We start from the raw sequence: 25,466 nt of genomic DNA, 5'->3' as shown, positions 1-25,466 counted from the left end.
AAATAAAGGTGAAATAAAAAAAAATAAAAAAAACACCTGCATTGATTGCTGCTTGGAGTTTTAGGCTGGGATTCTATACAGCTGATGTACGAAGGGCTATATAAATACATTTGATTTGATGTTGGGCGATTAGGCATTGTCATGCTAAATTAGGAAAAGGCCTTCCCCAAACTGTTGCCACAAAGTTGGAAGCACAGAATCATCTAGAATGTCATTGTATGATGTAGCGTTAAGATCTCCCTTCACTGGTACTAAGGGGCCTAGCCCAAACCATGAAAAACAGCCACAGACCATTATTCCTCCTCCTCCACCAAACGTTACAGTTGGCACTATGCATTGGGGCAGGTAGGGTTCTCCTGGCATCCGCCAAACCCAGATACAGTCTGACGGACGGCAGATGGTGAAGCCTGATTCATTTTTACACGCAATGCGCTTCAGCACTCGGTGGTCCCGTTCTGTGAGCTTGTGCCGCCTACCACCTCGCGTCTGAGTCGTTGTTCCACATAGACGTTTCCACTTTAAAATAACAGGTAAGTTAGTTGAGAACAAGTTCTCATTTACAACTGCTGACCGGGAAAGCTCTAGCATGGTAGAAATTTGACTGACTTGCTGGAAAGGTGGAATCATATGAAGGTGCCACGTTGAAAGTCACTGAGCTGTTCAGTATGGGTCATTCTACAGCCTGTTTGTCTACGGAGATTGCTTGTATGTGTGCTTGATTGTATACACCTATCAATAATGGCTGTGGCTGAAATAGCCGAAACCACTCATTTTAATGGGTGTCCACATACTTTTGGCCATGTAGTGTATGCTGGATGAAAAGATATGGGAAAAGCCGTTGAGGCTGATACTCAATGTCATGTGCCTGTTCAAGCCCTTTCAGACAGTTGCCCCTCACACAAAGGGCTCATTCAGCCCACTGCCCAGACACCTGTTTCCCGTCTAAATGCCAAGGGAGATGGGCCACAGGGCATCAAAGGGCCTGACATTTTATGATCCGAGTCAGGAATCACGTTGGGAATAGGGAATTGGATAAATAGTAAGCAATACTTAAGGTGACAAGGATCGATCGATCTGGTCTAGCAAGAAGGATACTCCCTGACTGACCGGCATGCCATGCAACAAGTGTCTGTCGCTCTCACAACACTGGGGTGGCCACAAGCATGGTTTATGACCGCCAGCAAGATAACAGGTCGCTGGGTCGATAACATGTGCGAAATTAATGACAGCTTTTATCACATGCAAATGTCAGTAGAGGCAGATCATCATGTGGTTGGAACAAGTGTTCACATAACGTGGCTTGTAAGACTGCTGCTAGCTACTAACGTTAGCTACCTGGCTACAACCACATTACAAACTGTCCTGAATTCTGATTGGCTGACAGCCGTGGTATAGCAAACCATATCCTACGGTATGACAAAACATTTATTTTACTACCCTAATTACGTTGGTAACCAGTTTATAATAGCAATAAGGCAGGTCGGGGGTTTGTGGTATATGGCCTATATACCATGGCCAAGGCTAAAGGCTGCATCGGATCCAGGCACTCCGCGTTGCGTCGTACGGAAGTACAGCCCTTGGCCTTGGTATATTGGCCATAGAACACACCCATCCCCTCGGCTTTATTGCTTAATTATAACATATGCAGTAACAAGCTCGTCTAATTCAAAGCAGGTTCAAAGCCAAATGTATTTTAATTCTGTTGAAAATACCTTTACAATACATTGACAAAAATACACAAAACGTCTTCATTAGAAAGATCACGACTTACCTTGTTTATTTCCTCGCATCTCTCCCTTTGTTGAGCTTTTAATAATCCAAAGGCTTTCCCTCCTGCAAGAAAAATAGCTCGTTAGCCTAATTTCATAATGTGGCTAGTAATCAGTAACGTTACTACAATAGCTAGCTACTACTAGCTAACTAGCCCTCTTGCAAGCTCAATTGAAAAGAGTGGCTACTAGTTTAACATTCTAATAAAATACAAAACTAGTCGACTATGAGCGTTAGCCCTTTAACTAGACCACCCCCCCGAAATATCCCACTCGGATATTTGTAATTACCTTGAAATGTATGATTCACAGGCATTGTGAGATGAGTTTGATATGGTGAGATAGCTAGAGAAGGAGAAATCAGCACACAGCACCTCGCTCGTCTTCTTCCCTTCGCGGGCAGTGGCACGCACGCTGCCAGCACAGTGGGTCTGTCAATTCCATACAGCTTTTGGTCAATTCACAGCAAGCGATGCACTCTGGTTCGCCAGGAATGCTAGTGACACTTGGTCACCCTCGTGTGGTACATTAAATAACTGCAAGTGCAAGGTACACAATCTCTTAAAAAATATATTTAAAAAAGATTTGAAACAAAATCCCTAAAAAGGTAGACCTAGGCCTCATTGTGGACGTGTAAGTTTTCAAGTCAGTTTTTCTCAAACAAATGATATTGCTCTTCATTGTCTTTATTTGACTCTGTATACATTTACTGGTGTGCTTTTATATACACTATGTATAAAGGTATGTGAACAGCCCTTCAAGTTAGTACTGCATTTGAACAATTTCTAAGAAATCGGTCTGTTAAATGGTAATTTCCATTCTTGATATTTATTCCTTGATTCTTGAAGAATATAACAAATAAATAATTCATGTGCTTACGTTTGCTTTAATGAATACATTTGATTATTGTTTACAAATAGGAATGTAAACAATGTAGCCTACAGTATCGCTTCTAGTATAACTATCATGACAAGATGTCATGGACTGTCAGTCCTTGCATCTAGAGCGCTGTCTATGAATTTATGAAGAGTTACATTTCACTTTATGAAGAGTTACATTTCACTTTATGAAGAGTTATATTTCACAGCTGTGTACCAAAATACAGTTCAATGTCAAACGTGTTGTAATGCGGATCTACCATTGATCAGTTTGAATCCTGGCTTAACTTTGGGGCGGCAGGTAGCCTAGTGGTTAGAGCATTGGATTAGTAATTGAAAAGTTGCAAGATCAATTCCCTGAGCTGACAAGGTATAAATCTGTCATTCTACAGGCAGTTAACCCACTGTTCCTAGGCTGTCATTGCAAATAAGAATTTGTTCTTAACTGACTTGCCTAGTTAAAAGAAAAGGTCCATATCAGGGATTGTCAGTCCTTGCATCTCAAGCTCTGTCTATGAAATTAGTAAGGCTACATTTCCCTAGTGATACTGAAACACATATCTAACTGAAGTGGTGGGACTGCTGAAAAAAAACAATTCCATATTGTAGCTTGAATTGTAAAAGGCAGGTCATCATTTTAATATGTTTTTCAAAATTTTTATTTGATTTCATTTGGGAAGTGAATTTCCTGCATAGATGGTTGTCAGGACTCAGTACCCACATTATATCGTGTCCATCGACTGTGTGGAGGTCATTAAGATCAGCATGATCTAAAAACCCCTGTGCCTCCCTTGATATGTGCCAGGGGCTCTCAGAGCATTAGACTCTAGCATTTTAATTATATGTTTGGTGTGTTAGAGTGACTACACTGGCGACCCTCAAGCAGTGACTCTGACGGACATGAATGTGTTGTTTTGTGTAGGCATGCAGGAACTCTGTGACAATCTGGAGAAGGAAAAAAAATGGTTAATTAATCTGACTCCTGTGACCATCTGATCAGTGTGTACATTATTATATATACATTACATTTTAGTCATTTAGCAGATGCTCTTACGTCCTTTCAATTTAGATAGCTGGGTGAGACAACCACATATGACAGTCTTAGCAAGTACATTTTCCCTTAAAGTAGCTTACAGTAAAGTCAGCATTAGTAGGACATAGTCTCACCCCCAGCCATTTAGGTATCTTACCTAAACAAACATGATTTTTCAACAAGAATTTAGGCTGTGTTATACAGGCAGCCCAATTCTGATCGTTGTCCAATTATTGGCAAAAGAGCAGATCTGATTGGTCAGAAGACCAATAAGTGAAGAAAATAAAACAGAATTGGGCTGCCTGTGTAAATGCAGCCACATTGTAATGTCAAGCATGCCAGGCTACCTCGGGGCTAACTGGGCTGTAGCCTTAAATCGTTCATATTCACAGATAGCGGGTTGTCATATCACTCTGGCTATGTTGCAGCCCAATCCTGATCTTTTCCCCAATTATCGGCAAAAGAGTTGATCTGATTGGTCAGAAGACCAATTAGTGGAAAAATATCAGAATTAGGCTGCTTGTGTAAATGTGTGTGTTTCTCTGCCCAGGCGTTGCTGACGCCTGACAGATCTTACCACGCCTGGATAGGCATTTTAAGCATCAGCTAATATGTTATAGCAATCTGATGCCCGACTGCACAGTCGATGAGGTGGCACAGTCTTCATATGACTTGTGTACCCAAAACGTCATGATTGACGTTCTATTAAATGTATAAACCCATGCAGTCATACAGGCCTGCTCAGTAACAGGTTACTAATGATTTATAAATACAAACATATGTCTGTAACTTATAAAACCTTTAAATCGGTACCTAACCCCCCTTATAAACTGTCACTCTAGCCATCCAATTTGTTTTCAAAAAAGAGCTGATATGATTGGTCAAAGACCAATTAGTGAGAAAAATATCAAAATTGGGGTGCCTGTGTTAGCATCCACTTATGTACAGGACATACTTTAAAGATGTTCCCGGAAGGGCACTCATAGTTTAACGTTAGGCTGGCCAGTGTTTTCCCTGAACAGACCTGAAGCTCTGGTTGGTCTGAGCAATCAGACACTGTCATAATCCTGTGAGTGTTAGTATGAAGAATGTGTAATATACACTACAGATACAGTATAAAGTAGTGTGGGGGGTTTGTGCTTTGTGCAGTACAGATATATAAAGTAGTGCAGAGGTCCCAGAGTCCTATGATTCCACCATCGTGGGTCAACTAACTCACAGCAAGTGATGTTCTCTGGTTACTAAGGAACGCTAGTGACTCTTGATTACCACCGTGTGGTAATTTAAAGAACTGCAGGGATGTTTGTCAGTTTGATATCAAAGGATCCAACATTTAACAGAAATATAGTCTATAAGACTGAAGTTGTGAATGTAATACAATTTATTGATATTAGACACTATCATTGCTTTTCATCATCAGTATTTGATCCAGTATATATTTAGTGCGCTTTATAGTCTTATTGATGGCTGCCATCAATAGCTGTGCTAGTTTCTCCAATAATAATCAACAGCACCATCAAAAATCACACGATTTTGGGCGCTGCAGACATGCAGAGGGGGAATACATCATTACATTCTCAGCCCGGTAAACAAAGTAGAAAACAAGGCCTATCATCTAAAACCAATCATATCCTATTTCTGGTCTGACAAAGTTCTGAAATTGAAAGGTCGCATTTCTAGCGATAGATTTCTATACCTTCTATAATTCAGTAGGTGTTCCAGCCATTGTTACCCACATGGAGAAAGCCAACATGTTGATTGTTTTTGTCCTTTTCCATTTGACAGCTCATTTGCTCAGAGAGAAAGGAGACGGAGGGAAAGCGAGAGGCACATGTAGAATCCCAAAATGAATGACTGTGTGCGTGCAGTTGAACCCTATGGAGGGCAAAATGACTAATTGTTAATTATGGAAGGCTGATGAAAATTGCTCAAGTGTAAATGAAGGTGTCACATTGGAGAAGCACTGCAGTTCAGACACACCTGCCCCCAAAGTGGACAATCAGCATTATTTTAAACTTGACAGGACACACTGGCCTGTTGAACAGGCAGCTGTAGCGGACTTATTATTCACTGAATAACTACACTGCAGAGGTTGGAAATATTACAGGGGGAAATGAGAATGATCACTGCTATGGCGACAGGGGTAATGTGGAGTCGGGAGCGGGATGAGCCACGGAAAGATAAGTAAAGCCAAAAAGGAATGAGGGGGTAGGACTAACGGAAAGAGCATGATGGTATAAGTTCAAAGAGGGCAAGGAAAACTACCTATGACTGGACAGTAATATTGAAGTGGTATCAGCCAGGTTAGAAAAGTATAGTGGAGAGTTTGAAAAGTATAGAGCCAAAGAGGTAGAACTGTGTGACTGCAGTAGATGGAGATGCTCAACCACAGTATTGTCCACTAACACCAATAAACTGAGGATGCCACCTACACTTCTATTCGTGTGTCCCAAATGGGACCACATTCCCTACATAGTTCACTACTTTTGACCAAAGCTCTACAGGCACTAGTCAAAAGTAATGGCCTCTAAAGAATACCTAGGATAGGATAAAGTAATCCTTCTCACCCCCCCTTAAATGATTTAGATGCACTATTGTAAAGTGGCTGTTCCACTGGATGTCATAAGGTGAATTCACCAATTTGTAAGTCGCTCTGGATAAGAGCGTCTGCCAAATGACTTAAATGTAAATGTAAATGTAATGCACTATAGGGTGCCATTTGGAACAGACTACATCTCCCCTAAAGCATTCAAATATCTGAGACCTACCCACCATCTGAACTTCGAGTCCGCTCAGCATTCTTAAGTCTAATTCCAATTTTCCTGCTGTAAGAAACATGGTAGACCCTCTATTAAATCATTGAGGTTGAGTGAACGAGTGTGCGCACTTCAGGGAGGGAGTAAAATGAATGGAATACGACTTTAGTGTCCTCCTGGAGCACAGTCCTAGTGTCCCTCTATCCCCGAGGCCTGGGGGCAAGTCTGGGGCAGGTGCAGGGTGATGTCCTTCAAACTGTCTCGCTCCTGTCTTATCTCCTGCAGGTCCTTTTCCAGGTGGGTCAGTTGGCTCTTCTGGTCCTGGGCAGCTGACCATAGGGTCTGGATCTTCACGTTCAGGGCAAGGCTCTCCACGCAGCCACGCAGAACACCCAACCGCACCACCGTCTCACTCAGGATACGGTCAAACTGCTCCAGCACCATGCTCCCATCTGAAAGACAGAAAACAGTATTTGATATACATTGTACAGTCTATCAGGATTACAGTTATTGTGAAAAAGTAGACAGAGGGATGAATTTGTGCTTTAGAACTAGGAGTGTTGAACAGGCCTAGTATTTAACTCTTGCCATCAGCAAGGCTCTTGCCTTGTGTGATCACTGAGGTCTATGTGCCACCCTGTTGTGCCCACCCAACGATGGGGTTGGCCAGCGTTATGGGTGGACGTTTCTCCATCAGGATGGTGCCCACAGCACCACTGACTCATTAACAGGGACACAGGAACTGTGGGAAACCATTTAGTCACCTGGTTTATGCATTTAATCAATACAACCGTTTCAATAAAACATTTGTAACAGTACCTGGTTTGCTAATTCTACTAGTAAACAGGATATCTGAATTCGTAGAGAGGTGCATCAACAACAATCTTCCTTCATCTGAGAAATCCATCTGGACCCCTTTACTAACAAACATTCTGACTTAGAATCACTGATCTGATGGAAGTCAGGTGTGAGCGATCAGTGGTGAGGAGGGCAGTAACATGTAGGCTTAGATGCTTCTGGTTGAGCTGACATGTTGGATTTGTTACTGCATGAAATTTAGGTGTGTCCAAATTTGTACCCTATTCCCCATGTGCCCCAGCTAAAAGTAGTGCACTATATAGGGAGTAGGGTGTCATGGGGCGGCAGGGTAGCCTAGTTGTTAGAGCATTGGACTAGTAACCGGAAGGTTGCAAGTTCAACCCCCCGAGCTGACGTTCTGCCCCTGAACAGGCAGTTGACCCACTGTTCCTAGGCCGTCATTAAAAATAAGAATTTGTTCTTAACTGACTTGCCTAGTTAAATAATATATATATATATGGACAGCCCAGTAAACATCAGATTTGAACATACCCATGTTACTGATGAGCTGGGTGAGTGTGAGTGAATGGGCCTCCAGCTGAAACTTAGCTGCCTGGATGTCCCCCTTCACACTGGTCAGAGACTCTACAGGCTGGAGATCACAGAGGGACAAATAGACAGGGACATATTGTAATGAATACTTAGGAAGAAAAAGGTGTAGACTCACGCACAGAGCGCAGCAGGTGTTTATTTCACAGAAGGCAGGAATCGTAGGCAAACAGGCAGGTGAATCAAAACTAGAACTGAAGGCTATAACAGGTTCTCACAAAAGAGCGAGGAAAAGGCTTAGTAGAGTCAAAACAAACAATACCTCACAAAGTCACAAACAGAATGAACTGAGCTAAATAAGGAGCTGATGAGACCAGGTGACTAACACAGGTGAAATCAGTGAACAAAATGAAAGACAGTGCTACGTTCAAGAACACAATGAAACAGAACACAATGTTGAATAAGAAAATAAATACAGAACCTTACACATATGTACTGTACATATACAGAGCAGTTAAAAGTTTGGATACACCTACTCATTTCAGGGTTTTTCTTTATTTTTAATATTTCTACATTGTATAAAAATAGTGAAGACATCAAAACTATGAAATAACACATATGGAATTATGTAGTAACCAAAAAAGTGTTTAACAAATCAAAATATATTTTGTATTTGAGATTCTTCAAAGTAGCCACCCTTTGCCTTGATGACAGCTTTGCACACTCTTGGCATTCTCTCAACCAGTTTCATGAGGTAGTCACCTGGAATGCATTTCAATTAACAGGTGTGCCTTGTTAAAAGTTAATTTGTGGAATTTCTTTCCTTCTTAATGCGTTTGAGCCAATATGTTGTGTTTTGACAAGGTATATAGAAGACAGCCCTATTTGGTAAAAGACCAAGTCCATATTATGGCAAGAATAGCTCAAATAAGCAAAGAGAAACAACAGTCTATCATTACTTTAAGACATGAAGGTCAGTCAATATGGAAGATTTTAAGAACTTCTTCAAGTGCAGTTGCAAAAACCATCAAGCGCAATGATGAAACTGGCTCTCATGAGGACCGCCACAGGAAACGAAAACCCAGAGTTTCCTCTGCTGCAGAGGATAAGTTCATTAGAGTTAACTGCACCTCAGATTGCAGCCCAAATAAATGTTTTACAGAGTTCAAGTAACAGACACATCTCAACATCAACTGTTCAGAGGACACTGCTTGAATCAGGCCTTCATGGTCGAATTGCTGCAAAGAAACCACTACTAAAGGACACCAATAAGAATAAGAGACTTGCTTGGGCCAAGAAACACGAGCAATGAACATTAGACTGGTGGAAATCTGTCATTTGGTCTGATGAGTCCAAATTTGAGATTTTTGGTTCCAACCACATGTCTTTGTGAGACGCAGAATAGGTGAACGGATGATATCTGCATGTGTGGTTCCCACTATGAAGCATGGAGGAGGAGGAGGTGTGATGGTGCTTTGCTGGTGACACTGTCAGTGATTTGTTTAGAATTCACATTTAACCAGCATGGCTACCACAGCATTCTGCAGTGATACGCCATCCCATCTGGTTTGCTCTTAGTGGGACTATCATTAGTTTTTCAACAGGACAATGACCCAACACACCTCCAGGCTGTGTAAGGGCTATTTGACAAAGAAGGAGAGTGATGGAGTGCTGCATAAGATGACCTGGCCTCTACAATCACCCAACCTCAATCCAATTGAGGTGGTTTAGGATGAGTTGAACCCCCAGGGTGAAGGAAAAGCAGCCAACAAGTGCCCAGCATATGTGGGAACTCCAAGACTGTTGGAAAAGCATTCCAGGTGAAACTGGTTGAGAGAATGCCAAGAATATGCAAAGCTGTCATCAAGGCAAAGGGTGGCTACTTTGAAGAATCTGAAATATTTTGGGGTCACTATATGATTCCATATGTGTTATTTCATTGTTTTGATGTCTTCACTATTATTGTACAATGTAGAAAAAAAGTACAAATAAAGAAAAACCCTAGAATGAGTAGGTGTGTCCAAATCTTTGGCGGGTACTGCATATAGAGAGATAGATAGACGGCAACATTATAGCATATAATGTGGGGGCTGAATCCTCCTTCAGATCCGCATGTGTAACTCTGTAACTTATAGATCAAAGTGTATTTGTCACTTGCACAGAATACAACGGGTATAACGGTACCATGAAATGCTTACAAATGCTTACTTTCAAGGATTCATGGAGCAATGTCAGTATATTTGTGTGAAAATTTGCCCATGCAAATCTCAAGCTAGGACTCAACCCTAAGTGATTGGATACAGTATTGTATTACATACTCTTTCAGGTCCCAGATTATTGGTTGTGTTGTGTTACCTATGAGTTGAGTTGGGTTTGTGCCTGGGCAGTGTGGTTGATTATTGGTTGTGTAGTGGTTACATATGAGTTGAGTTGGGTTTGTGCCTGGGCAGTGTGGTTGATTATTGGTTGTGTAGTGGTTACATATGAGTTGAGTTGGGTTTGTGCCTGGGCAGTGTGGTTGATTATTGGTTGTGTAGTGGTTACATATGATGAGTTGAGTTGGGTTTGTGCCTGGGCAGTGTGGTTGATTATTGGTTGTGTAGTGGTTACATATGAGTTGAGTTGGGTTTGTGCCTGGGCAGTGTGGTTGATTATTGGTTGTGTGGTGGTTACATATGAGTTGAGTTGGGTTTGTGCCTGGGCAGTGTGGTTGATTATTGGTTGTGTAGTGGTTACATATGAGTTGAGTTGGGCTTGTGCCTGGGCAGTGTGGTTGATTATTGGTTGTGTAGTGGTTACATATGATGAGTTGAGTTGGGTTTGTGCCTGGGCAGTGTGGTTGATTATTGGTTGTGTAGTGGTTACATATGAGTTGAGTTGGGCTTGTGCCTGGGAAGTGTGGTTGATTATTTGTTGTGTTGTGGTTACCTATACGTTGAGTTGGGCTTGTGCCTGGGAAGTGTGGTTGATTATTGGTTGTGTTGTGGTTACACCTACGTTGAGTTGAGCTTGTGCCTGGGCAGTGTGGTTCTCCAGCTCAGCCAGCTGCTGCATGGCTGTGTCCACAGAGGAGCTGAGCTGGGCAGACGCTGTCCTCGCATGCTTGGCCTTGGTCAGGGTGGCCTTGGCCTCCTGGGTTCAGAGAAAAACACAGACAAATGAATATGAAGGATACAGGATTCATAGGGGTGTGATGTGACTTATGTGAATGGAATTTAAACACACACACACACACACACACACACACACACACACACACACACACACACACACACATACACTCACACACACCCCCGCCATACCCACTTTAGACAGGGAGTGTGCAGTGTGTTCTGCCTGTCCTGCGGTAGCGTTGGAGAGGGTAGCGTTATCCAGGGCAGGCCTCAGGACTCTCTCTGTCTGGTTCACCTTCTTATTGATATCTTCTAAAACCTTCTCCCTCAGCAGCGTCTCCTTCTTCAGAGCAGCCTTGGTCTGGACCTGCCTTCGAGGCCACTCTCTCTGCATGTCTAGGGTGGGGGATGGACAGGGGCAAGGCAGGTTGGCCACTGACATGGTTAAAGAAGTGTGATAGCAACTGACAAAAAGTTTTTTATTCTATCCTATTCTATTTCACAATCCATGTACTAGTAACAAAGTAATGAGAAAATGGGAGTTCAAGTTCCATTCAATTCTATTCCTTCCCTTACAAAAAAACCTGTGACAAACATCACGTGAACAAATGTCACGTGGGAAAAACAGACACGTGCGTCAGACGTGGTGTCAGACACGTGTGAAGTTTCATATGTATGTAATTGTCAGGATAAGAAACCAGGTCTCCCATGGGAGAAGACAAACTCTAGCCCATCTGACCAAGAGGGCCAACCCTCATTTTGAAGTCGCAGGCTGGCTACCTGATCACATGACCATGACCAACCATTAACGACTCAAGTCTGCTACACTTTCAGCTCTCTCTCTCTCTCTCTCTCCCTCCTTATTTTTTTGTTTGAAACTGTTCAACTATTGTATTTCTCTCTCTTTGAGTCAACTACTGACCACATTTTATGCACTGCAGCGCTAGCTAGCTGTAGCTTATGCTTTCAGTACTAGATTATTGATCTGATCCTTTGATTGGGTGGACAATATGTCAGTTCATGCTGCAAGAGCTCTGATAGGTTGGAGGATGTCCTCCGGAAGTTGTCTATGGAAGGGGGTGAGAACCCTGAGCCTCCTAGATTTTGTATTGAAGTCAATGTATCAGAAACTAGCTGTCCTCTGGCTTCACCACAGTGCTACCTTACTGAGTGGTGTTGAGGCTACTGTAGACCTACATAGCAAAAAAATGTGTTTTAATCAATTATTTTGTGACGTGAATATATTTAGTATAGTTTTATCTAAAAAGGATCATTTTTTAATGTTTAAATATTCTTATTTTTATTAAATTCACTGGAGAGGATGGTCCTCCCCTTCCTCACCTAAGGAGCCTCCACTGGTAGATATGTATAGGGGTAACGTGCCTAGGCATCAGAATATATGATAAACAAAGTAGCAACAGCATATATGATGATTGTATGTGAGAGGATGTGCATGAGTGTGTAGGGCCCTGTGAGTTTGCATAGAAAGTGCAAAAATGTTAATAAAATACAACGGTCAATTTAGACAGCTATATAGCAGTCTTATGACTTGGGGAAAGAAGCTGTCCAGGAGCCTGTTGGTGTCAGACTTGATGCACCGGTACCACTTATCATGCGGATGCAGAAAGAACAGTCTATGGCTTGGGTGGCTGGAGTCTTCAACAATTTTCCAGGCCTTCCTTTCACACTGCCCTGGATGGCAAGGAGCTTGGCCCCAGTGATGCACTGGGCTGTCTGCACCAACCTCTGTAGCCCCATGTGATCGAGGGCGGTGCTATTGCCATACCAAGCAGTGATGCAGCCAGTCAATATGCTCTCAATGGTACAGCTGTACTTTTTGAGGATCTGAGGGCCCATGCCAAATCATTTCAACCTCCTAAAGGGGAAGAGGCACTGCCGTACTTTCTTCACAACTGTACGCATGTGTGTGGACCATTTTAAGTCCTTATTGATTTGGACACAGAGGAACTTGAAGCTCTCGACCCGTTCCACTGCAGCCCCATTGATGTGGATGGGGGCATGCTCGCCCCCCTTTTTCTTGGAGTACACGATCAGCTCCTTGGTCTTATTGAAGTTGAGGGAGAGGTTGTTGTTCCGGCACCACACTGCCAGGTCACTGACCTCCTCCCTGCAGGCTGTCTCATCGTCGCCGGTGATCAGGCCTTCCATCGTCGTGTCGTCAGCAAACTTGATGATGGTGTTAGAGTCCTGCATGGCAGTTGTGGGGGAACAGGGAGTACAGGAGGGGACAAAGCACACACCCCTGTGGGGTCCCTGTGTTTAGGTTCAGCGGGGCTGAGGTGATGTTGCCTATCCTCACCACCTGGGGTCATCCAGTCAAGAAGTCCAGGATCCAGTTGCAGAGGGAGGTGTTCAGTCCCAGCATCCTAAGCTTGGTGACGAGCTTGGAGGGGACAATGGTGTTGAATGCTGGGCTGTAGTCAATAAACAGCATTCTCACATAGGTATACCTCTTACATGTACAGTTGAAGTCGGAAGTTTACACACACTTAGGTTGGAGTCATTAAATATCTTTTTTCAAACACGACACAAATGTCTTGTTAGCAAACTATAGTTTTGGCAAGTCGGTTAGGACATCTACTTTCTGCATGACACAAGTAATTTTTCCAACAATTATTTACAGACAGATTATTTCACTTATAATTCACTGTATCACAATTCCAGTGGGTCAGAAGTTTACATACACTAAGTTGACTGTGCCTTTAAACAGCTTGGAAAATTCCAGAATATGATGTCATGGCTATAGAAGCTTCTGATAGGCTAATTGACATAATTTGAGTCAATTGGAGGTGTACCTGTGGATGTATTTCAAGGCCCACCTTCAAACTCACTGCCTCTTTGCTTGACATCATGGGAAAATGGGTTCATCCTTGGGAGCAATTTCCAAAGGTACCACATTCATCTGCACAAACAATAATATGCAAGTATAAACACCATGCGACCACTCAGCCGTCATATCGCTCAGGAAGGAGACGTGTTCTGTCCCCTAGAGATGAACGTACTTTGGTGTGAAAAGTGAAAATCAATCCCAGAACAACAGCAAAGGACCTTGTGAAGATGCTGGAGGAAACAGGTACAAAGGTTTCTGTATCCACAGTAAAACGAGTCCTATATCGGCATAACCTGAAAGGCCGCTCAGCAAGGAAGAAGCCTCTGCTCCAAAACCTCCATTAAAAAAGCCAGACTACGGTTTGCAACTGCCCATGGGGACAAAGGTCGTACTTTTTGGAGAAATGTCCTCTGGTCTGATGAAACAAAAATAGAACTGTTTGGTCATAATGGCCATCGTTATGTTAGAAGGAAAAAGGGGGAGGCTTGCAAGCCGAAGAACACCCATCCGTGAAGCACGGGGGTGGCAGCATCATGTTGTGGCGGTGCTTTACTGCAGAAGGGACTGGTGCACTTCACAAACTAGATGGCATCATGAAAAAATAAAATTGTGTGGATATATTGAAGCAAATGGGTATTCCAAATGGACAATGACCCCAAGCATACTTCCAAAGTTGTGGCAAAATGGCTTAATGACAACAAAGTCAAGGTATTGGAGTGGCCATCACAAAACCCTGACCTCAACCCTATAGAATATTTGTGGTCAGAACTGAAAACGTGCGTGCGAGCAAGGAGGCCTACAAACTTGATTCAGTTACACCAGCTCTGTCAGGAGGAATGGGCCAAAATTCACCCAACTTATTGTGGTAAGCTTGTGGAAGGCTACCCGAAACATTTGACCCAAGTTAAACCATTTTAAAGGCAATGCTACCAAATACTAAACTTCTGACCCACTGGGAATGTGATAAAATAAATAAAAGCTGAAATAAATCATTCTCTAGTATTATTCTGACATTTCACATTCTTAAAATAAAGTGCTGATCCTAACAGACCTAAAACATGGATTTTTTACTAAGATTAAATGTCAGGAATTGTGAAAAACTGAGTTTAAATGTATTTGGCTCAGGTGTATGTAAACTTCCGACTTCAACTGTATCTAGGTGGGTGAAGGTAGTGTGGAGAGAAATTGATATTGCGTCATCTATGGACCTGTTGTGGCGATATGCAAATTGGAGTGAGTCTGGGATGATGAAGCTAATTTCCTGCAATTCCATCCATTTTGCTATGGGGTTTTGTACTGTGTAGCTAAATACTGTATTCTCAACATTGCTCATCCTAATATTTCTACTACCGTAAAATGCATTTTAGTTTCACTGTTTATATACATACAACTCATATGTATTAATACAGTGCATTTGGAAAGTATTCAGACCTGTTGACCTTTTCCACATTTTGCCTTATTCTAAAATCCCCGTCATCAATCTACACACAATAACCCATAATGACAAAGCAAAATCAGGTTTGAGAAATGTTTGCAAATGTATAAAAAATGTAAACTTAAATATTTACATAAGTATTCAGACCCTTTACTCAATTTTATTTTAATTTTACTAGGCAAGTCAGTTAAGAACAAATTCTTATTTTCAATGATGGCCTAGGAACAGTGGGTTAACTGCCTGTTCAAGGGCAGAACAACAGATTTTGTACCTTGTCAGCTTGGGGATTTGAACTTGCAACCTTTTGGTTACTAGTCCAATGCTCTAACCACGAGGCTACTCTGCCCTTTTCTCAATACTTTGTTGAAGCACTGTAGGTGCTTCAACAAAGTATTGAGTAAAGGGCAGAGTAAAAAATACCTTGCAAAAGTATTCACCCCCCTTGGCCTTTTTCCTATTTTGTTTCATTACAACCTGTAATTATTCATTTATCTGGATTTCATGTAATGGACATACACAAAATATTCCAAATTGGTGAAGTTAAATGAAAAAAAATGACTTAATTTTATATATATATATATATATATATATATATATATATATATATATATATATATATAAATGGAAAAGTGGTACGTGCATATGTATTCAACCCCTTTGCTATGAAGCCCCTAAATAAAATATGGTGCAACCAATTACCTTCAGAAGTCACATAATTACTTAAATAAACTCCACATGTGTGCAATATAAGTGTCACATGATCTGTCACATGATCTCAGTATACAGTATATACACCTGTTCTGAAAGGCCCCAGAGTCTGCAACACCACTAAGCAAGGGGAACCACCAAGCAAGCGGCACTATGAAGACCAAGGATCTCTACAAACAGGTCATGGACAGAGTTGTGGAGAATTACAGATCAGGGTTGGGTTATAAAAAATATCTGAAACTTTGAACAACCCACAGAGCACCATTAAGTCCATTATTATTATTTTTAAAGAATTTGGCACCACAAGAAACCTGCCAAGAGAGGGCCGCCCACCAAAACTCATGGACCAGGCAAGGAGGGCATTAATCAGAGAAGCAACAAAGAGACCAAAGATAACCCTGAAGGAGCTGCAAAGCTCCACAGCGGAGATTGGAGTATCTCTCCATAGGACAACTTTAAGACGTACATTCCACAGAGCTGGGCGTACGGAAGAGTGGCCAGAAAAAAGCCATTGCTTAAAGAAAATAATAAGCAAACACGTTTGTTGTTCGCCAAAAGGCACACGGAAAAAGGGATTCTTGTCAGATGAGACTAAAATAGTTATGCATGTTGAAGTTTTCAGTTTTTTGTTATATTTCTTGTTTGTTTCACAATAGAAAATATTTTGGGAGTCAGGTTGTGTAAATCAAAAGATACAAACCCCCCCCAAAAAAATCTATTTTAATTCCAGGTTGTAAGACGACAAAATAGGGAAAATGCCAAGGGGGGTGAATACTTTCACAACCCACTGTATGGCAGCGATTACAGCCTCAAGTCTTTTTGGGTATGACGCTACAAGCTTGGCACACCTGTATTTGGGGAGTTCCTCCCATTCTTCTCTGCATATCCTCTCAAGCTCTATGAGGTTGGATGGGGAGCGTCGCTGCACAGCTATTTTCAGGTCTTTCCAGAGATGTTCGATCAGATTCAAGTCTGGGCTCTGGCTGGGTCACTCAAGCACTTTCAGAGAATTGTCTCAAAGCCACCTTGCATTGTCTTGGCTGTGTACTTAGGGTCATTGTCCTGTTGGAAGGTGAACCTTCACCCCAGTCTGAGGTCCTGTTCGCTCTGGAGCAGGTTTTCATTAAGGATCTCTCTGTACTTTGCTCCATTCATCTTTCCCGCAATTCTGAGTAGTCTCCCAGTCCCTGCCGCTAAAAAACATCCCTACAGCATGATGCTGCCACCACCATGCTTCAACATAGTGACGGTGCCAGGTTTCCTCCAGACGTGACGCTTGCCATTCAGGCCAAAGACTATAATCTTAGTTTCATCAGAACAGAGCATTTTGTCTCTCAAGGTCTGAGAGTCCTTTAGGTGCCTTTTACCAAACTCCAAGCAGAGTTTGCCAAATGTCACCTCCCTGACCAAGGCCCTTTCCCCCCCGATTGCTCAGTTTGGCCGGGCGGCCAGCTCTTGGAAAAGTCTTGGTGGTTCCAAACGTCTTCTATTTAAGAATGATGGATGCCACCTTGTTCTTGGGGACCTTCAATTCTGCAGACAGTTTTTGGTGCCCTTCCACAGATCTGTGCCTCGTCACAATACTGTCTTGGAGCTCTACGGACAATTCCTTTGACCTCATGGCTTGGTTTTTGCTCTGACATACACTGTCAACTGTGGGACCTTATATAGACAGGTGTGTGCCTTTCCAAATCATGTCCAATCAATTGCATTTAGCACAGGTGGCCTTCAATCAAGTTGTAGAAACATCTCAAGGATGATTAATGGAAACAGGATGCAGCTGAGCTGAATTTCAAGGGTCTGAATACTTACGTAAACAAGCTATTTCTGTTTTCTATTTTTTTTGTGCAAAAAAATTGAAAAACCTGTTTTCACTTTGTCATTATGGGGTATTGTGTGTAGATTGTGTGTAGATTTATTTGTGTACTTGTTTGACATTGTTAAGAGTCAGTAACATAAGCATTTTGCTGCACGGGTTAAAACATCTGCTAAACTGTTTTGAAAGTTTGTTTTGTTTTGACATCATATTGCTGTTTTTGGCTGTACAGATGATGTATTTTGGATGTTTTCAGTGTATTTTGAATGCTTTCAGGCAATGTGATGATTTTTTTTGCACAAAATAATTACAAATAGTAAACTTGAGTTAAATGACTAAATCTGAGATCGCTACTTTTAACGTGTTAAATATAATCAAGAAGGAGACAGAACGCTAGCTTCTCTAGGTTAAGTTACCTTTTTATAGAATTTCATATGTAGAAACTACTACATCTGAAAATATGGTTTCATATGTGAAACAGGCTCAACAAACAACTATTTAATTTGTGAAAATTCAATTTCACATGTGAAAATTAGATTTTGACAATTGAAGCTGCAAATTTGACATGCTTTTATTTGTAAGGGTTTATATTCAGACTACTACCCTGATGAGATTTCTTTTAAATTTTATAAATTTTATAATTTTTTTATAAACAGTGAATATATTGTTGAAATGAACCAGAGGCTGTGAAACTGCCTCTAGTTCAGTGCATTTGAGTGCATTTGAGGCTTTGTTATTATTTCCGACAATCACAGCTGCTCTTCCTCCCCTCACAAAATGGCAAGCAGAGCTTAACAGGGAGAAACAAACGGTTACATTTGTGTTACATTTGTTTTTCTAAGCATTTTGATATTTAATTAGAATAACTCCGTGGGCTGATATTGCAGTGATGGGAATATGAAAACAAAACAAAAAGTCTGAAATGTAAAACAACAGAAAAAGAAACAGAAATAAAACATGCTGCAAACGTCACCTTCCAGTTCTCTCCGCAGGGCGATGACCTCTGACTCCATTTCTTTCCCTGTCACCACCGATGACAGGGCCAGGACCTTTGACCCCTGGGCATGAGCTGTCAGCTGCAGATGGAGGTACCAGGGATAGAGAGTGAGTAGGGAGTGAACCTCACAGAACCTCAAGAGTTACACATCAGACAGCACAGCATCCTGACTATGGGGTCACTGACTGATTTGACGCAGAAGCATCTACCATCTACTGTAGTTCTAATAAAACAATTGAAATAAATAATTAAGGAATTCATATTTTTCAGACGGATGATAAAAGTACTATAAAATGTTTTATTATAATCTTTCTTATTATCTGTAATTGTTCTGCTTTTACTCTACAGCAGGGGTACGCACAATTTTTTAATTTTTTATTTCACCTTTATTTAACCAGGTAGGCAAGTTGAGAACAAGTTCTCATTTACAATTGCGACCTGGCCAGGATAAAGCAAAACAGTTGGACACATACAACGACAGAGTTACACATGGAGTAAAACAAACATACAGTCAATAATACTGTAGAAACAAGTCTATATACGATGTGAGCAAATGAGGTGAGATAAGTGAGGTAAAGGCAAAAAAAGGCCATGGTGGCAAAGTAAATACAATATAGCAAGTAAAACAGTAGAATGGTAGATTTGCAATGGAAGAATGTGCAAAGTAGAAATAAAAATAATGGGTTGCAAAGGAGCAAAATAAATAAATAAATTTAATACAGTAGGGAAAGAGGTATTTATTTGGGCTAAATTATAGGTGGGCTATGTACAGGTGCAGTAATCTGTGAGCTGCTCTAACAGTTGGTGCTTAAAGCTAGTGAGGGAGATAAGTGTTTCCAGTTTCAGAGATTTTTGTAGTTCGATCCAGTCATTGGCAGCAGAGAACTGAAAGGAGAGGCGGCCAAAGAAAGAATTGGTTTTGGGGGTGACTAGAGAGATATACCTGCTGGAGCGTGTGCTACAGGTGGGAGATGCTATGGTGACCAGCGAGCTGAGATAAGGGGGGACTTTACCTAGCAGGGTCTTGTAGATGACATGGAGCCAGTGGGTTTGGCGACGAGTATGAAGCGAGGGCCAGCCAACGAGAGCGTACAGGTCGCAATGGTGGGTAGTATATGGGGCTTTGGTGACAAAACGGATTGCACTGTGATAGACTGCATCCAATTTGTTGAGTAGGGTATTGGAGGCTATTTTGTAAATGACATCGCCAAAGTCGAGGATTGGTAGGATGGTCAGTTTTACAAGGGTATGTTTGGCAGCATGAATAGGAATAGGAAGCCATGAATAGGAAGCTAATTCTAGATTTAACTTTCGATTGGAGATATTTGATATGGGTCTGGAAGGAGAGTTTACAGTCTAACCAGACACCTAAGTATTTGTAGTTGTCCACGTATTCTAAGTCAAAGCCGTCCAGAGTAGTGATGTTGGACAGGCGGGCAGGTGCGGGTAGCGATCGGTTGAAGAGCATGCATTTACTTTTACTTGTATTTAAGAGCAATTGGAGGCCACGGAAGGAGAGTTGTATGGCATTGAAGCTTCCTGGAGGGTTGTTAACACAGTGTCCAAAGAAGGGCCAGAAGTATAGAGAAGTATACAAGTATGCAATGCTGTCAGTGGTTCTCTGTCTGCATTAACAAGAACAACACACAGGTCTTTCCATGATTGTATGATTTTTTGTGTGCAGATGAACTCAAGTTTACGAACAATGTCAAATGTGAGATAGCGAAGCACCTGAATGAGTGTGGTCTGCAATTACGCAGGTACTTTCCCGAAACAGATGACACAAACAACTGGATTCGTTATCCCTTTCATGCCCTGCATCCAGTCCACTTCCCGATATCTGAACAAGAGAGCCTCATCGAAATTGTAACAAGCGGTTCTGTGAAAATTGAATTCAATCAGAAGCCACTGGCAGATTTCTGGATTGGGCTGCGCTCAGTGTATCCTGCCTTGGCAAATCGCGCTGTTAAGATGCCCTTTGCAATCACATACCTATGTGAGAGTGGATTCTCAGCCCTCACTAGCATGAAAACTAAATACATATGTGAGTGGAATAACTGGAAAATTATTTAAGACTGAGACTCTCTCCCATACAACCCAACATTGCAGAGTTATGTGCATCCTTTCAAGCACACCCTTCTCATTAATCTGTGGTGAGTTATTCACAATTTTCATTGAGAAAATAAGGTTTTATATGTAAGATGGTTATATAAAGAGCAAAATAATTAATTATTATATTATTATTTGTGCCCTGGTCCTATAAGAGCTCTTTGTCACTTCCCACGAGTTGGGTTGTGACAAAAACTCATACATTCTTATGTTTAATAAATGTATCGTATAGTGTGTGTGTGTGTGTGTGGCAGGCTTACAATGATGGCAAAAACAACATTTGAGAGTGCGCTGACCCTGGTGCTAGAGGGGGTATGCAGCTGGAGGTTGAATGTTTGAAGGGGTATGGCACTATAAAAGTTTGGGAACCATTGCTCTACAGGATATTGAATGGTATGTGGATTGTGTGTACATTCTATTGTCTATTTTTGTCAGTATATACTGTTTATTGCTGTCAGTAACATTTCACCAGGTCATATTCCTGGTACATGTAAATGTTAGGGGTGCAGATAAAACCCCCTCTACCTTGTAAATATCCTTTACAGCAGCCATGTTGTTGTGAGCGGTCTGTATGCGAGGCTCCATCTCCTCTCTGATCTTATTGACCAGCTCCTCTTTAGACAGGACATTAAACGCCAGCTCAGCTGTCCTGTTGCTTAGCTCAACATCCTGAGGAAAGGGGAGAACAGCTGTCATTCATTCATTCAGACATTCAGTCAGTAATTCAGTCAGTCAGTCAATAAGTCAGTCCGTCAGTCAGTCCATCAACTTGAGAGTACAATGAGTTCTTATTACCCCTGACTGCGGTAGCCACTGACCTCTGATTGATTGGCAGCCGGTGCGAGGCTGGGGTCTGATTGGTTGTAACCCTGTGTTGGTCTGAGTTCTGATTGGTTGGTTCCTGATGTGGATTTGGGCCTCCTCTGGGACAGCTCCAATAGGGAGGAGGTGAGGTTTCCTAGGGCAACCAAGACATCAGCAGACTCCTCCTCCAGAGACAATTTATTGGCTAGAATCCTATTCACTTGGTCAGTCAGATTCTCCATTATCTGCTGCATGTCTGCCAGTCTGAGAGAGAGAAAGAGAGATAACAAGAGAGAGCGAGAGAGAGTGAGAGAGAGAGAATGAATGAGCGAGAGAGAGAGAGAGAGAGAGAGAGGGAGGGTGTTAGATCATTCAGTGTTTTGATTCTTGACATACTCGCGTGCACATACACACTCACATACACACACACGCACACAAACACACACAATCAATCAATCAAATGTATTTATAAAGCCATTTTTACATCAGCCGATGTCACAAAGTGCTATATAGAAACCCAGCCTAAAACCCCAAACAGCAAGCAATGCAGATGTAGAAGCACAGTGGCTAGGAAAAACTTCCTAGAAAGGCAGGAACCTAGGAAGCAACCTAGAGAGGAACCAGGCCCTTCCACCCATGCACCCACCAAATTGTTCTGAAAGATTACGATTAAATCCCCAGAAGCAAGCAGACTAGTGCTGGTATGAGGGTAATCAATTTCTTGTCTCCTGCCTGCTCCCATCATGGCGTGGTGTGGCCACCAGAAGTTTTTGCATGGTTCCGTTGAGCTTTGGGGGTAATCCTCAGCGCAATCTCACGCTAGGAGATGCTGCTCCCTCCATGCTGCTGCCTCCATGATAGCAGCCCCAGAAAGCATTTTGCTTAAAGAGGAAGGAAGAAAGCTGTTCCCCTGTGGCTAAATGTCTTATTTTCATAACTCCAGTGTAGCCTGGAGTTATTTAGCTAGCATTCCACTCCTTGCCACTTCTTGTAATTGCAAAAGAGACTGTCTTTCTGCAATCTTCAAATATGAACATTCTATCATTAATGAGCTTGAGGAGATCAGAGGATTTGATCCTGATTCGATAACCCTCATAGCTATCATCCAGTCACAATGTTTATGCATATTAGACTGATAGTATATTTTCCTAACTTAATTCATGAATTTGATTGGAAACATTCTATCATTGGGCATTCTGATGTAATACATTTAATTGTAAACATAAACATTAGGTGTGGGGAGAACAGAGGATTCACATTTTTTATATTTTTAACACCAGCCCCCATACGATCACACCAGAGAAGCTCTTGCCATTCAAACTTCCCCTCCAGTTCATTGTGAACGCTGTAGCCTATTTTATACCCAGCAATCAAGAGCAAGGTGCTATATACAGTACCAGTCAAAAGCTCAGAGACCAAAACAGCCAAAGAGATATCCGCCATGTGGGGGGTCAACAATAGTCAGAAATAGCATTATAAATACTCACATACCTTTGATGATGTTCATCAGAATGCACTCCCAGGAATCCCAGTTCCACAAAAAGTGTTTGATCTGTTCGATAAAGTTCATAATTTATATCCAAATACCTTCCTTTGTTAGAGCGTTTGGTAAAAAAAATCCAAATGCACATGAAAAGTCCAAAAAGTTATATTACAGGTCATAGAAACATGTCAAACTAAGTGTAGAATCAATCTTTAGGATGTTTTTAACATGAATCTTCAATAATGTTCCAACCGGAGAATTCCTTTGTCTGTAGAAAAGCAATAAACGCAAGCTAATTTTCACATGACCGCGCATCACGAGCTCGAGGCAATCTGCAAGACACCTGGCTCAATCCCCTCTCATTCAGCCCCACTTCACAGTAGAAGCATCAAACAAGGTTCTAAAGACAGTTGACATCTAGTGGAAGTCTTAGGAAGTGCAACATGACCAATATCCCATTGTATCTTCAATAGGGAATGAGTTGAAAAACGACCAATCTCAGACTTCCTGGTTGGATTTTTTTTCTCAGGTTTTCGCCTGCCATGTGAGTTCTGTTATACTCACAGACATCATTCAAACATTTTTAGAAACGTCAGAGTGTTTTCCATCCAAATATACTAATTATATGCATATTCTAGCTTTTATGGCTGAGTAGCAGGCAGTTTACTCTGGGCACCTTATTCATCCAAGCTACTCAATACTGCCCCCCAGTCACCAAGAAGTTTTAAATATAAGAAGTTTGGAACCATCAAGACTTCTCCTAGACCTGGCCGCCCGGCCAAACTGAGCAATCGGGGGAGAAGGGCCCCAGTCAGGGAGGTGACCAATAACCAGATGGTCACTCTGACAGAGCTCCAGAGGTCCTCTGTGGAATTGGGAGAATCTTCCAGAAGGACAACCATCTCTGTAGCACTCCACCAATCAGTCCTTTATGGTAGAGTGGCCAGAATAAAGCCACTCCTCAGTAAATAGCACGACAGCCCTCTTGAAGTTTTCCATGGGGCACCTAAAGGACTCTGACTATGAGAAACAAGATTCTCTTGTCTGATGTTACCAAGATTGAACTCTTTGGCCTGAGTGCCAAGTGTCACGTCTGAAGGAAACCTGGTATCATCCCATACGGTGAAGCATGGTGGTGGCAGCATCATGCTGTGGGGATGTTTTTTAACGGCAGGGACTGGGAGACTACTCAGGATTGAGGGAATGAAAACCTGCTCCAGAGTGCACAGGACCTCAGACTGGGGTGAAGGTTCTCCTTCCAACAGGACAATAACCCTAAGTACACAGCCAAGACAATTCAGGAGTGGCTTTGGGACAATTCTCTGAATGTCCTTGAGTGGCCCATCCAGAGCCCAGACTTGAACCCGATCAAACATCTCTGGAGAGACCTCTGTTTTCGCTTTGTCATAATGGGGTATTGTGTGTAGATTGATGAGGAACACGGGGTCTGAATCATTTCCGAATGCACTGTATTGGGCCTTCTACAGTAAATTTAGGCGACAACCACCTACAGTATGCTATGAAAAAACATTTTTTGCCAATGAATTGAAGTTGAACATCGTCTAATGCATCCATTGAATTAAATGTGCAATACAAAAGTGTAGTGCCTAGGCCTATTTTATTAAAGAAACCCTGGCTGTTGACATATGCAACAGATCGCAAAGCAGGGAATCTCCATTCTACATTGAGCTCATTTTTGGAAATGGCAAGTTCACTTTTTCCTCCATAACTGCATATCAAGTGCAAGTACGCTTGCCAGCAGCTCACATTAGCAGGATGGGGTGCCTTTTCATTAGGAGGGACATCTACCGTGGATAGCTTAAATAATGATAAACACTTCCTCAATTTAAATATTAAACCTATGGGGACACCTATAGCCTACATTTGGCAGACCAGTACTCGTGATCATTGTAGCCTTTTATCGTCTAGATGTTGAAATATCTTCATGCCTAGAATAAAAACCACCAGACTCATTTGAATTAAAAAAAGAATAATTACATGGGGCAGTTTAGAAAAATAAATCCAGTACAAATCTTCCTCTGGAATAAGGCACATGCTGGGATAATCATGACATAACCAACGTCTCTAGTAATGCTGTAGCTGTCTCTCTATCCCCACATCAAACTTTCCTTTACAATTCATTTGATAGTAAACTAATGTTAGGCGTTAGGCTTTGCTATAATGTAGCCTAGACATTCTTTCTGATCGACTACAGCCAGGAAGATGAGCCTAGTTTTTAAATTACGTTTTTAGGAAAGGAAAAATGTGATGTGTGTGTCTGAGGTGTGCTGCTGACTTTGATTGATGAGTCTTTTTAGGGTGTGTGTGTGTGTGTGTGTGTGTCTGTGTGAGTTCACTAATTCCCTC

The 25,466-nt window shown here is 41.9% G+C and overlaps 2 protein-coding genes across 2 annotated transcripts in view; both read right to left on the bottom strand.

Moving 5' to 3' along the window:
• LOC135518156 (allograft inflammatory factor 1-like) overlaps positions 1 to 2,204 on the bottom strand; it is a 38,154-nt gene extending 35,950 nt beyond the window's left edge. The window contains exons 1-2 of the mRNA XM_064943081.1: positions 2,061 to 2,204; positions 1,772 to 1,833 (exon numbers count right to left, since the gene is read on the bottom strand). Of these exons, the coding sequence (XP_064799153.1) occupies positions 1,772 to 1,833; positions 2,061 to 2,085 (87 nt within the window). The 5' untranslated portion in view covers positions 2,086 to 2,204. The remainder of the gene's footprint in view (positions 1 to 1,771; positions 1,834 to 2,060) is intronic.
• Positions 2,205 to 6,253: 4,049 nt separating this feature from the next.
• The window catches only part of LOC135518155 (laminin subunit gamma-3-like), a 230,514-nt gene continuing 211,301 nt past the window's right edge, over positions 6,254 to 25,466 (bottom strand). Inside the window, exons 22-28 of the mRNA XM_064943080.1 lie at positions 21,631 to 21,880; positions 21,338 to 21,481; positions 18,680 to 18,782; positions 11,090 to 11,292; positions 10,781 to 10,915; positions 7,787 to 7,886; positions 6,254 to 6,888 (exon numbers count right to left, since the gene is read on the bottom strand). Of these exons, the coding sequence (XP_064799152.1) occupies positions 6,626 to 6,888; positions 7,787 to 7,886; positions 10,781 to 10,915; positions 11,090 to 11,292; positions 18,680 to 18,782; positions 21,338 to 21,481; positions 21,631 to 21,880 (1,198 nt within the window). The 3' untranslated portion in view covers positions 6,254 to 6,625. The remainder of the gene's footprint in view (positions 6,889 to 7,786; positions 7,887 to 10,780; positions 10,916 to 11,089; positions 11,293 to 18,679; positions 18,783 to 21,337; positions 21,482 to 21,630; positions 21,881 to 25,466) is intronic.

This window comes from Oncorhynchus masou, chromosome 28 (genome assembly GCF_036934945.1).
Source record: "Oncorhynchus masou masou isolate Uvic2021 chromosome 28, UVic_Omas_1.1, whole genome shotgun sequence".
In the NCBI taxonomy this organism is placed as follows: domain Eukaryota; kingdom Metazoa; phylum Chordata; class Actinopteri; order Salmoniformes; family Salmonidae; genus Oncorhynchus; species Oncorhynchus masou.
The sequence above is the reverse complement of the archived record's forward strand: the minus strand, read 5'-3'. Positions and strand labels throughout refer to the sequence as shown.